The sequence below is a fragment of the Alosa pseudoharengus genome, unplaced genomic scaffold (genome assembly GCF_046254945.1).
Source record: "Alosa pseudoharengus isolate Yale_2024_CS ecotype anadromous, Long Island Sound unplaced genomic scaffold, YU_APseudo_1.1 YU_APseudo_1.1_scf_19, whole genome shotgun sequence".
NCBI classification, from domain to species: domain Eukaryota; kingdom Metazoa; phylum Chordata; class Actinopteri; order Clupeiformes; family Clupeidae; genus Alosa; species Alosa pseudoharengus.
Window position 1 is genome coordinate 18,987,725 of NW_027468657.1, and position 13,660 is coordinate 19,001,384.

General features: G+C 48.6%; 1 protein-coding gene across 1 annotated transcript in view; it reads left to right on the top strand.

The window, feature by feature from the left end:
• Positions 1-264: 264 nt before the first annotated feature.
• The window catches only part of fam189a1 (family with sequence similarity 189 member A1), a 170,739-nt gene continuing 157,343 nt past the window's right edge, over positions 265-13,660 (top strand). The window contains exon 1 of the mRNA XM_076292704.1: positions 265-489. Coding sequence (XP_076148819.1) covers positions 265-489 — 225 coding nt within the window. The remainder of the gene's footprint in view (positions 490-13,660) is intronic.

Below are 13,660 nucleotides of genomic sequence, written 5' to 3' on the forward strand. Positions count from 1 at the left end.
CTTGCCATCGCCACCGTGAGCTCATAGAGACGTTTTGCGCGTCAGTTTCAGCCATGTGTTGAAGTTCAAACTGGAACTCTTTAGAAGTGGACACCTTGGACGCGTGGTATAGCACTGAAGAAACCTAATATCGGATGTGTGGTGGATGTATATAATACTCTGGATGATAAAGCAACATTTCGATGTCAATTGGATCTCCGACATTACGTTTAACGCGTTTTTTAAATCTTGATTGACTTTCCCTTCGTCGCTTCTAACGTGAACATGCCAGTCAGTGCAATGCCACGGGGTCGATCCCTGAGCCCGGCATCCCTGTCCCGGAGTCTCTCTCGGCTCCGGGAGTTCCGTACTCGGACTCGGATCATGCTCTCCCTCGGAGTGTCTCAGATGGTCCTGGGCAGTCTCATCCTGGCCGTAAGCTTCGCGGCTCTGGCTCTAACTACCTCCCCCCGGGTCCGGCACTCGTGCCCTTTCTGGGCAGGTTTCTCGGTGAGTAGGCTACGCTACGCTGCTTCTATACAGGTGTTGCGTTGAGGTGATGGGTTACACTTGCATCACGACGTTTTTTCCCGCAGATGTGGTGATAATCCTGTAGTTGCAAGAATTTGCTCGGGCCTTGGGATACGTGCGAGAAGAATGCCCTGTCAGCATGTTCTCTGCACGAAGGCGCGCGCGTACACAGACACACACACACGCTCACGTGTCCTGTACGGTGAGATTCATTGCCAGATTTATTTATTTAATCAGTGGGCCATACGGAACCAACACAAATACCCAATAGGGGGTAAATGCCACCTTGTCAAAATTATGGTGTGCTCAGCGTTTGAAATGGCACGAGACCTAATGTGTCCTACTAGTCCTAGTCATAGACAATTGAAGTTTGCACTGTCATTGGGTCATTGATGCATCACTTTCTTGTGGCATCATGGACCGTCCGTGGGTTTTCTGTTAGTCACTCCATGTGATGTCCTCAGCTTTGTGGCGCATAGGCTGGCTACACACTCTAATAGCAAGCAGCCACATTAGGGTGGAAGTGTGTACTGTACTCTCTGTATAGAATAAACTGAGTAGGGACTACTCAAGCATTAAAAGGCTGTCATGTCAAGCTGTGGTGTGGTATCAGCTCTGGAGGGCTGCGTGTGTGTGTGTGTGTGTGTGCATGTGTGTGTGTGTGGGCTGGCATGCTTGAAGCCTTGTGCTGTTAAAAAAGGGCAGTGGATGCCACGTGGGCATAAGGGCAGCAGCTGTGGCACGGGAGGGCAGTGGGCCCCAGGTGGTGATGCCGGCCGATGCCCAAGAGTGGGCTATGTGGTGCACGCAGGCCAGTGTGTGTGTGTGTGTGTGTGTGCGTGTGTGTGTGTTTGTGTGTGTGTGTGTGCGTGTGCGTGTGCGTGTGTGTGTGCGTGTGTGTGTGCGTGTGTGTGTGTGTGTGTGTGCAGCAGCCTCAGTGTCATAAGCTCTCCGTGCCAGAGTGCTGCTCTGTCTGAGATGGTTTCCATTTGTCTGCACCCTGCGTGCAAGTTCTCCTCATCCAGCTCCAGTAGTTCTGTCGTCTTGTCTTCGCACCAAGCTGCGTGTGAACGTATATATGAGGGGACCCTCTGTTTGGCCCCCACTCCTGACATGAACAAAGTGACACTTTGTTCACACACACACACACACACACACACAGCCCTTCACACACACACACAAACATGATCTGTTAGACACTTCAGATAGTGTTGCATGACTTCAAAGTCCAGGAGCTTTGTGGCGTTAAGTAGCGAGGCTTTATTCCTTGATGTTGGCCTGGGCCACGCAGGACCCCGTGGCCTTTTGTGGGGCAACGTTTTCTGTGCCTTAAATTTTCATTGCGGTCCCTGTAAATATTTATGAAGGCGAACACTTCCTTGATTCTCTGCCAGGGATCCTGCCAGAGCAGAGAGGCCGCACCATTAATTATAGACGGAGAGAGAGAGAGTGAATGTGTGTGTGTGTGTGTGTGTGTGTGTGAGTGAGCGAGAGAGAGAGGGAGAGACAGCATGGAAGAGAGAGAGTGTATTGATGTGTGAGCATGAGGTAGGGAGAGGGAGAAGTGTATGTGTGTAACAGAGAGAGTGATGGGTGGGCGGGCCACATAGTCAGGGGGAGAGGTGTGTGTATGTGTCTGTGTGTGTGTGTGTGTGAGAGAGAGAGAGAGAGAGAGTGATGGGTGGGCCACATAGTCGGGGGGAGAGGTGTGTGTGTCGACACAGATAACAACCCCAGGGGAGTGTGTGAAGTTAGAGGTCGGGTCTTGCTTTCACTCCATCATCCAACCCCCCCCCCCCCCCCCCACCCCAGATAACCGACATGGCCGACGGCTGGGGCAGAGCTGGTGCTGGATCTCTGGATGTCTCTCCCTGCTCAAGGCCAGATTTCTGACCCCCTCCCTCCACACGATCTGCCCTCACAGGCCCTCTGGGTGAAGCACAACAGGAACATCCATGTGTGATTAGAAAGCAGCCGGTGTTGGTCGCAGAGACAGACAGAGAGATTGGATATGCAGAGCGACTCCACGACATTCTGTAATCCGGGAGGTGACATGATGTGAAAGAGAAAGGACAATCATATCTCACACCCTAAGCTCTGAGGTGTGTGTGTGTGTGTGTGTGCGCGTGTGCGCATGTGTGCGTGTGTGTGTGCATATGCGTGTGCGTGTGTGTGTGTGTGTGTGCAAGTGTGTGTGTGTGGGTGTGCATGTGTGTGTGTGCGTGCGTGTGAGCGTGTGTGTGTTTCTGTATGTGTGTGTGTGTGTGCGCATCTGTGTGTGTGTGTGTGTCATGTAAATGCTGTGTGTAGATCATCCCATTTAAGTTTATTCTCAGCAATGGTGCTACCACAGGGGTTGTATTGTGGATGTGTTGTCCAATCAGGAGCCTGGATTAATGGTTTTGATGGCCCCATATGGACCAAGTGGTATGGCCTGGGGCATGTGTGTGAGTGTGTGTGTGTGTGTGTGAGAGAGAGAGCGAGAGAGAGAGAGAGGAGGAAGAGAGTGTGATAAAAGAAAGAGCAGGAGGGAGACTGACAGAGAGAGAGATGAGTTCTGAGCTGATGGCTGTAGCTGGAGGGTGCGCATAATTAGCCTGTCTCCAGTGGAGGAGGAGGAGGAGGTGGTGGTGGTGGAGGAGGAGGTAGTAAAGGTGGAGGAGGAAGAGGAGGTGATGGAGGAGGTGGTGGAGGTGAAGGAGGAGGTAGTAAAGGTGGAGGAGGAGGTGGTGGAGGAGGTAGTAAAGGTGGAGGAGGAAGAGGAGGTGATGGAGGAGGTGGTGGAGGTGAAGGAGGAGGTAGTAAAGGTGGAGGAGGAGGAGGAGGTGGTGGAGGTGAAGGAGGAGGTAGTAAAGGTGGAGGAGGAGGAGGAGGTGGTGGAGGTGAAGGAGGAGGTAGTAAAGGTGGAGGAGGAAGAGGAGGTGATGGAGGAGGTGGTGAAGCAGGAGTAGGAGTAGGAGTAGAAGAGGTGGAGGAGGCAGAGGTGGAGGGACAGGAACAAAGAGGAGGAGGAGAGGGCAGGAAGTGGGGGTCTGCAGCTCCATCTGTCTGTCTCAGTGTAGACCCTGCAGCTTTGTGTGTGTGTGTGTGTTTGTGTGTGTGTGTGTGTGTGGGCTGTGAGTCTTTCCAGGCTTAACCTAACTGGCTCCATTGTCCTAGTCCTTAGTATCTGACCTCACATTATAGGCTGCCGCTGGCCATGTATATATGCATTGCCTTCACACACACGCGCGTGTGTGTGTACTTTAGTTGTATCCTGCTGGTGGCTCCAAGTAACACCTGCTGCCCCGTACTCCCTGAGGAACACACACACACACACACACACACACACACACACACATACACACACACACAAGCTGCTGCTGCTTAAGAGAGTGTGTATTAGTAGTGCCTAAGTGTAATGTGTGTGTGTGTGTGTGTGTCTATGAGTGAGAGAAAGAGGGACCCTGGGTATATGTGTGATGTTTTTCCTTCAGCATCTCAGTGTAATAGCTCTGCTCATTTGTGAGGGCAGAACAGAGAAACAGAACTACTCTGCATGTCTGGCAGTCTAATGGCTGTTCATTAGTCTCTCACATCAGCATCACACAGCACCATAAAGGCATTATAATGTGTGTGTGTGTGTGTGTGTGTTATAGCTTTGTTCATTAGTCTCCCATGCATGGACGTGTCTGTGTGCAATCAATGGCTTTGTTCATTTACCTCCCACTTGAATCATGATGTGTGTGTATGTGTGTGTAGGTGCATGTGTAAGTGTGTGTGTGTGTGTGTGTGTGTGTGTCAGCGTATGTTTGGGTATGTCGGTGAGCGTGATTAACACAGTAGCAGACAACAGAGAAAATAGCATTTTGAATCACAATCTACATTGTGCTGTGATGTTTTGATCTCTTTTGTGAAATTTGACAGTAATATGACCTCATGGCAGTAGTATGACCTCATGGGTTATGAAAAGTGTTGGGAAAATGAGACAAAGCCAGCGTCACTGGGCATCTGAGCGAGCACTCTGAGCATGTGTCACGTGTGTGTGTGTGTGTGTGTGTGTGTGTGTGTGTGTGTGTGTGTGTGGGTGCCTCACTGGGCATCTGAGCACTCTGAGCATGTGTCACATGTGTGTGTGTGTGTGTCTGTGTGTGTCTGTGTGTCTGTGTGTGTGTGTGTGTGTGTGTGTGGGTGCCTCACTGGTCATCTGAGCACTCTGAGCATGTGCCCTGCTGGTAGTCCTGCGCTCCTGTGGTCGTGCAGTCAGCAGCACCCAATCAGTGTCGCTATGGCAGCAGCAGGGGCTGCTGTTAGCGTGCGGGAGACGGTTGCCATGACGACCGCATCACAGGCGTAGCTGCAGGGGTTGTGCTCGGGGCGAGTCGTCCGCTGGTGCTCCTCACTGGGGCTCCCCCTCTCTTTATCTCTTTCTCTCTCTCTCCTTCTATCTCTCCTTCTCTCTCTCTCTTTCTCTCTTTCTTACTTGCTTTCCTGTCTCTTCTCCAAGCAGGGTCATTCCTCTTTCTCTTCTCTGCTCTCTCCACACGCTTATATCTTTCACTCTCTTTCTCCCACACACTCTCTCCTCTCTCTCTTTCTCTCTCATACACTCTCTCCCCCTCTCTCTCTCTCTCTCTCTCTCTCTCTTAGTCCCTGGAGCAGCTGAGAGTAAGAATGGAAAGCACAGATAAGAGAAGAACAGAAATAGAAATAGAAAGGGAGAAGAAAGAGAGGGGTGCTGATGATTGTATCAGATTAATGCGTGTGTGTGTGTGTGTGTGTGTGTGTGTGTGTGTGTGTGTGTGTGTGTGTGTGTGTGTGTGTGTGTGTGTGTGTGTGTGTGTGTGACCAGCACAAAGTTAGATTGGAAAAGAAATTATGGAAGTAAAAAAAAAAAACACACAGGGACCGGATAATAAAAATCCAGGAAGGAGGATATTGAAGATGAGAGAGAGAGGGAGGGGGGCAGACAGAGAGAGAGAGAGAGAGAGAGAGAGAGAGAGAGATGAACTGGAGTAGGAGGATATGTAAATGGTGTTGTCTTTGTAAAGAGTGAGCTCACTGAATGTGTTTAGCAGGAGGGGTGTGTGTGTTGTGTTGTGTAGTGTGTTAGTGCTAACGTGAGGTGTGTGTGTTGTGTTGTGTTGTGTTGTGTTGTGTTGTGTTGTGTGTTAGTGCTAACATGAGGTGTGTGTGTGTTGTGTTGTGTTGTGTGTTAGTGCTAACGTGAGGTGTGTGTGTGTTGTGTTGTGTTGTGTTGTGTTGTGTTGTGTTGTGTGTTAGTGCTGATGCGAGGTGTGTTTGTTGTGTTGTGTTGTGTGTTAGTGCTAACGCGAGGTGTGTGTGTTTCCCAGAGTCTCCACAGTGTCCCTCAGAGGGGTTGTTCTCAGGAGCTCAACTCTCAGGCACCACTTCCCTAATTAACTACCTCTGGAGAACAGGATTTAGCTCTCTCACACACACACACACACACACAATGCACTCACGCACATGCAGGTGCACCTACCTGACTTTATTTTCTCATCTCTTAGACATTCCTTGAAAACATATGTTTTAAGTTACACACACACACACACACACACACACACAGACAGTCTGGAAGACTGCCAATCAGAAACCTCAGATAGATGCAGTCTAATTCAAGTGTGTGTGTGTGTGTGTGTGTGTGTGTGTGTGTGTGTGTTATAGGCATAGATAGATAAACTGTCATACTATACACACACACACACACACACACACAAGTAAAATTGCTCCAATTAAATCTCAAAAGGCTCTTCCATGCATAGCTCCCAGTGCACACACACACACACACACACACTGACAGACACACAGATCTCAACTCTAGCTCAAGTGAACAGTGATATTAGCTGTTTAAGAGGCTGAAGGATCTCCATCGTGAGCCCATGTACTGTAGCAGCAGTGAGGCCAGGCTACCTTGTAATGGGGGCTGAGATATGAGATGGGCGGGGGGGGGGGGGGGGTGGGGGGGCATGGCTGATATGAGAGAGGCTGGCATCTGTGTGTGCTGGTCCCAGGAGAGAGGGGGAGATGACAGGGGGGGCTGTGTGTGATCCAGGACCCCAACCCCCAAGCACGCACCACACACACGCACCACACACACACACGCACATGCACACACACATACACACACACACACACACACACACATATACATATACACACACACGCACACACACATGCACATTGTTACGGCTGGCTCTTAACCATAACATAAAATGGAGGCAGACAACAGAATTAAGGTTAACCGAAAGGTATTTTATTTAAAGTAATCAAAGATAACAAATATATGTAACCAAATGTCTAGGGGAAAGGAAGATAAACTAAATGTATGTGTGCATGTCTATGTCAGTAATAAGAAAGAAAGAGGGAGGTAGATGTAAAGTGTTAAAAGTTGGTGTGAGAGAGAATATGCCTTAATGACACCCAGTGCCCGAATAGTGCCCAAACAGAGAGTGTACAGTACCCCTTAAATACCCAGACACACCTTACTACAGGTGTGCACAATAACTAGTTGACACCGCCAGGTCTGCACTGCCCGTGCACTGACTACACAGAACCTGATGGGGACGCAGGGGGGCGTAACAACACACACACACACACACACATGCACATGCAGAGAGAGAGACACACATACACACACACATGCACATACAGAGAGAGAGACACACATACACACACACACATGCACATACAGAGAGAGAGACACACATACACACACATACACACACACACATGCACATACAGAGAGAGAGACACACATACACACACACACACACACACACACACACACATGCACATACAGAGAGAGAGACACACATACACACACACACATGCACATACAGAGAGAGAGACACACACACACACACACACACAAATACAATGTGCAAGGGCAAATTTTAGTATGTCTGATACTCTCTGAAACTACTACTATTAAAATTACAACACACATAAACTTGCATGAACACACACACAAACACACTCACCAATGCATTTGTCCAGTGCGTCTGCTACCTTCTTCAACAGTAGGTGCTGCTTGAATGTTAAATGAATTTTTGGTCCCCACTGCATTTTGAATTGCTATTTTGACCTGCTGGATTGGAATTGTTACTTTGAGGGCCTGCTCTTGAGAATGGGTGTGTGTTTTCTTTGCATGAGTTTGTGTGTGTGTGTTTGTGTTTCTTGTGATTGGAAAATGGAATTGGGGTGTGCAGTGCTGACTCCTGATTGGTAGAAGGGAATGAGCAATCACCAGGTCTCAGTGGAGCAGAAGGCTGTGTCTGTGACACACTCTCTTGCTGTGTGTCTGTGTGTGTGATGGACTGTGTGTTGACAGTGAATATTTTTGTTGTTGTTGTGTGTGTGTGTGTGTGTGTGTGTGTGTGTGTGTGTGGGGGGGGGGGGGGGGTGTATGTGTCTATGTGTCAGAGCAAAAGGGCGCTGTGATGTATGTGTGAGAAAGAGAGAACGAGTTAGAGATGTAACGGCAGCCATGTTCAACCAGCCCTGTGAAGACTGAGCAACAGTGACATCGAAATGGAGAAAATTTGAAATGCCAGTCAAATATTTACTTTAGGGGGAAGGGACTGGGGAGAATGGTGCGGGGCGGGGGGGGGGGGGGGGGGGGGGCATGGAGTTTGCAAGCCTTCTGGGAACTGGCACCATGACGACGGTGGCTTAGTCCAGCCGTGTGACTTTGATGAGGGGGGCTTTTCTCTCCGATTCGCTGAATTTAGATGGACTGCTTTGTTTGCTCAGAGAGGAGGTATTGTCGTACACACGGGTGGACAGGGAGAGAAATCAATCAGGTTTCTTATCTGCCCTAACACACACCAACGGCCAAGCTTCCAACCATAGAGCTAATCATGCTAGCAGCTAGCTGAAGACACATCAGACCAGACGCAGAGTAGTATGTCTGGTGCCAGCTCAGTACCGCATGGTCTCCTATTCTATGTTATGTACTATATTCACTGTATATAATTTGACTTTTTTTATTTCATTTTTATTTGACAAATTTGTGTTTGACTACACCAAATGCCACGTGCGGTGAAAATGTAATGGAATATTACAATGGAATATCACCGGTACCCTCTTCAGGTGACAGTGACATGCCACCATTAAGGCAGCTGCTATACCAACCTTTATCGTTTTGTCTGCCATTAAAGTGCATTCAGACATGCTTATGCTGTATGTGTTGTGCCATGGCATTACTGTAGTCATTGAGAGCAATTGAGTGGTGTGAGACGCCGGGGCACCGGTGGGAGGGGGGAAGTTAATATTGTATATTATCGGGGGGGGGATTATTGTCTGCCATAGGGCCCAAATTATCTAGCAGCGCCCCTGGTGAGACGTGATGGTGTCGTGACACTATTTATTGCCTCTGTCAGGCTATCACAGTTTCATAACGTACTAATATATCAGTATTAAAACATGAGATAGATAACATTCTATATCAGTGTCATAACCAAACCATACTTACTTGCTGATATACTTGTTTGCTTACTTATTACCTTTAAAGTGGAGTCCCAGTAGTGTTGTAGTTGATGTCCTTCATGCCTCACTCAGTCCCTGCTGATCAGAATGGTGCCCCAGCAGACTGAAATCTCAAACTCATTCCAGTTGATGGTTATTGGATCGCTGGCATAATGTCAATGTGAGCATGCCTGGCTGAGTGAGGTGTGTGTGTGTGTGTGTGTGTGTGTGTGTGTGCTCGCGTGTGTGTGTGTACGTGTGTGTGTGTGTGTGTGTGTGTGCGTGCCTGCGTGTGTGTGTGCGTGTGTGTGTGTGTGTGTGTGTGTGGGACAGCAGGACTAATTGCGATCTGGGCTGTATTGTCATCGTTGGAGGCCTGGGCTGTTGAATTATGCAGGGGACGCCGGCCGGCGAGATTGAGCTCATAACTCATACAGGACGCACAGGAGGTTTTATTAATGGGGCCCTGATTGAGACTTTACTCGTAATAACCTCCCTGATGTTGCTGTTAGAGTGAAATATGTACACGCGCACACACACTCCCATGCACACACTTCCTCTCTCTCTCTCATACACACACAAACAAACTTTCTTCTTCACACAGTAATGCACAATCACTCACTCTCGCTCTCACAAACTTACTTACTGAGCTTCACTCTCTCTCTTTGATACACACACACACACACATACACAAAGTTCTCACAGATGAGTCTGCGTCTCTTGCAGTCAGCGTCTGGTTGAGTGGTGAGAAGTGATTGTGTGTGTGTGTGTGTGTGTGTGTGTGTGTGTGTGTGTGTGTGTGTCGGTGCAGGATGCATTGATGAGAATTAATTTCTTTGTGCATACTAATCTGCTAATTAGAGCCAGCTCAAAGCAGGAGCCACCGGGGGATGTCCTCTCCTCCTCTCCTCCTCCTCCTCTTCTCCTCTCCTCCTCTCCTCCTCTCCCTCTCCTCCTCACCTCCTCTCCCTCTCCTCCACTACCGAGCATGACACACTGCCTCACCCCATCTCTCAACATCACACAGGGATTAGGGCGTGAGAAAGAAAGATAGACAGAGAGAGAGAGAAAGAGAGAGAGAGAGAGAGAGATTGTAAGTGAGACACAGAGAGCAAGAGTAAAAGATAGGGTGAGAAGGACTGTAGGTATGTGTGCAATATACTCCATGGAGCAATGGGAGAATAATTTGTGTGTATGTGTGTGTGTGTGTGTGTATGTGTGTGTGTGTGTGTGTGGTGTGTGTCTGTGTGTGTGGTGTGTGTTTGTGTGTGGGTGTGTGTGTGTGTTCTAAGAGAATGGCTCTGCTTACTGCTGAGTTGCACCTGTCTCAGCACCTGCCGCAGTGAGGTGAGGGTGTCCTTTGCCAACTGGCCCGTTGTGCCAACACACACACACACACACTCTCTCTTGCTCTCTCTGTCTCTCACACACACACACTCTCTCTCTCTCTCTCTTTCTCTTTCTCTCATTCACACACACACACACTGTCTCTCTATCTCTCTCTCTCTCTCTCTCTCTCTCACACTCACTCACACACACACACACACACACACACACACACACATTGAATTCTCCTATAAAGTGCAGCGCAGATGAGTGCTGTCCAGTTGCCAGTGTCCTGCCCTGGCATCTGTGCATAGTGTAGCTCCGCAGTAGGTGGGCAGAAGAGAATGACATGCCCATCCCCTCCCAGGCACAGGTGGCACACCAACAACAACAACAATATCACCTACGATACTAACTACAAGAATAGCACAACCTGACCACGGCACAGAAGGAAGTGTATTTTATGCATGTGATGATCACACAGGTCTTCTCTTAGTTGGCTTTATCAGTGTTCAGTGGATTTGACAGTGCCTTCAGCCCGTTCACATATTCACGATTAGCTCAAAACGCTATACTCTTTTGATCCTGTGAAGGAAATTTGGGCTCTCTTTGCATTTATCCCACTCCATGAATTAGTGAAACACACTCAGCACACAGTGAGGTGAAGCACACACTAATCCCGGCGCAGTGAGCTGCCTGCTACAACAGCGGTGCTCGGAGAGCAGTGAGGGGTTAGGTGGCTTGCTCAAGGGCACTTCAGCCGTTCCTACTGGTCGGGGTTTGAACCGGTAACCCTCCGGTTACAAGTCCGAAGCGCTAACCAGTAGGCCACGGCTGCCCCTCACTAGTGGTTATTTGGGTAATTGGCTTGTTTGCTGTCTATCCCTGAAGTTAGATAAGAGGTTACATACCCTTCTCTTCTCTGTGCCTGAAATGTTAGCATAGCTTAGCATAATTCCCTGGAAGTAGATTACACAAGTTAGCCTGTTGCTCCCTTTTAGCTATAGCCTAGCTGCTAGCTATAGGCTAACTAGGGAGGAGGAGAATCAGGTGGAGAGGAGTCATCTGGCAGTGATTATTCATGTCTTTCAGAGTCACAGAAAAGGTTTAGCCTGTCAGTAAAAGGCCTGGAATCCAGTGAAGACCTCATCTCTCCCCCTTTCTCTCTCTCTCTCTCTCTGTATAATTCTCTATTTCCCTCTACTTTTCTCTCTGTATCGCTGTGTATGTGTATCACCCCCTCCCTCCCTCCATCTCTCTCTCTCTGTATCAACCCTTCCTCCCTGTGTGTGTTTGTGCATGTGCTTGTGCTTCCTTGTGTGTGCATGTTCTTATCATCATGAAGGAACAGAGGCTCTTCAGAAATGTGTGTGTGTGTGTGTGTGTGTGTGTGTGTGCGTCTGTGTGCATCTGTAGGTGTACAGTAGGTGTGTGTGTGTGTGTGTGTGTGTGTGTGTGAGAGAGAGAGAGCTCTTTGACCCCATGACCAGCTGGCCTGCTTTGTAGTGGGGCAGTCACTGGACTGGAATAAGCCCACAGGAGCTCAACAGTGTGGTCCTGTGATCTGGGACAGTGCTGTTATTGCTGAACGGGAGGTAGCAGCAGTGGCTGTGTGTGTGTGTGTGTGTGGTGTGTGTGTGTGTGTGTGTGTGTGTGTGTGTGTGTGTGTGTGTGTGTGTGTGTGTGTGTGTGTGTGTGTGTGTGTGTGTGTGTGTGTGTGTGTGTGTGTGTGTGTGGTGTGTGTGTGTGTGTGTGTGTGTGTGTGTGTGTGTGTGAGAGAGAGAGAGAGAAAGAGAGAAATACGGAATGAGAGAGACAGAGGGCTTATCTCTTCCCCTCTGTTTGTGTTGTGTGTGTGTGTGTGTGATGAGAGATGGAGAGAGTGTGTGTGTGTCTAGAGTCTCTCCAGTGGTTGTGACACAGCATGGATTTGCTAATTAGCACAATTTGTGAACTAGGTCTGGGGGGCACAATTATTGACTAAAGACAGCTGTGTATGTGTGTGTGTGTGGGGGGGGCATAGCACAAGGTCAACACTGTGTGTGTGTACTGTATGTGTGTGTGGGTGTGTGTCCTCTCAGCTTAGAGTCCCCGGTACTAGTTTGTGTGTGTGTATAAGCTGGACACCTACCCTGGTGTCCTTTTGAGATACATGACAACTCATGTAACCTCTCATCATCCTTCTGAATATCCGGTACTTCTGTGTCAGTCGTGCTGCATTGCATGCAGAGGATGCGGTAGACGCACACACAACCGCACCCAACACCCAATTTGCTTATGAAGCTAAGTAGCTTTGCTCTATCAAACCCTGGCCAGTGTAGCCCAACAACTCAACCCTATGCAAGTGTGTGTGTGAGAGAGTGTGTGTCTCTGTGAGAGAAAGAGAGAGGGAGAGAGAGAAAGATCCTTCATCTGTCAACAGGAGGTTTTCATAGTACTTCAGCTTAGAACCCCCCCCCCCCCCCACCCACCCACAACCCCACACACATCCACACACCCACACCCACTTACAAACACACACACACACACACACACACACACACACACACACACACACACCACCCTCCAGTCCACCTGCATTACGTGTAGATGTGAGTAGATTTAGAGATGACATTTGGGCTTGGCAATTAACCCAAACTTCAAATCCCATTTCAACTCATTTAATAATGTTTTTAAGCACATTTCAGTCTGTGAAGTCTCTGTGTTGATTGACACCCCCCCCCCCCCCTTCATTCCAGGAGATTTAAATGTGTCTCATCTGTTAAGTTACCTGCTCCAGTGTTGCAAGTATCCCCCCTCCTCACTAGTAACTCATGCAGTCCTCACTCAGGTGCTCTCTGCTGAACGTTTCCCAGCAGCACAGACAGCAGCTACGCAGACAAAGCCAAGCCTGTTTGTTTTGGCCCTTTCTAGATGACAGGCATTCCGGCTGGTTAGCTAGTGAATGGGTTTTATTGGCAGGACCTCAAATCAATACAAACAGTCGACAAAAGTACACAAATAAAGGAGAAGCAAATCGAGGAACAGGGAAATGAAAAAAGAGCACAAAACAATTAGAATGGGATACTTCATACTGATGGGATACTTCATACTGATGGGATATTCCATACTGATGGGATACTTCATACTGATGGGATACTTCATACTGATGGGATATTCCATACTGATGTGTTTTTTTTTTTTCGTATGAAGAACTTTGGTCTTTAAATGTTTGTTTAGACAGAACAGCACGGTGGCCTCACTGTGTTATTTGGTTGACTCTCCTCTGATGAGTAATCTGCTCCTGCAGAGGCTCAGGGCCAGATGTACGTACATTTGCAAACATAGAGTTATCAGCGCCTTGGACAAACCGCAG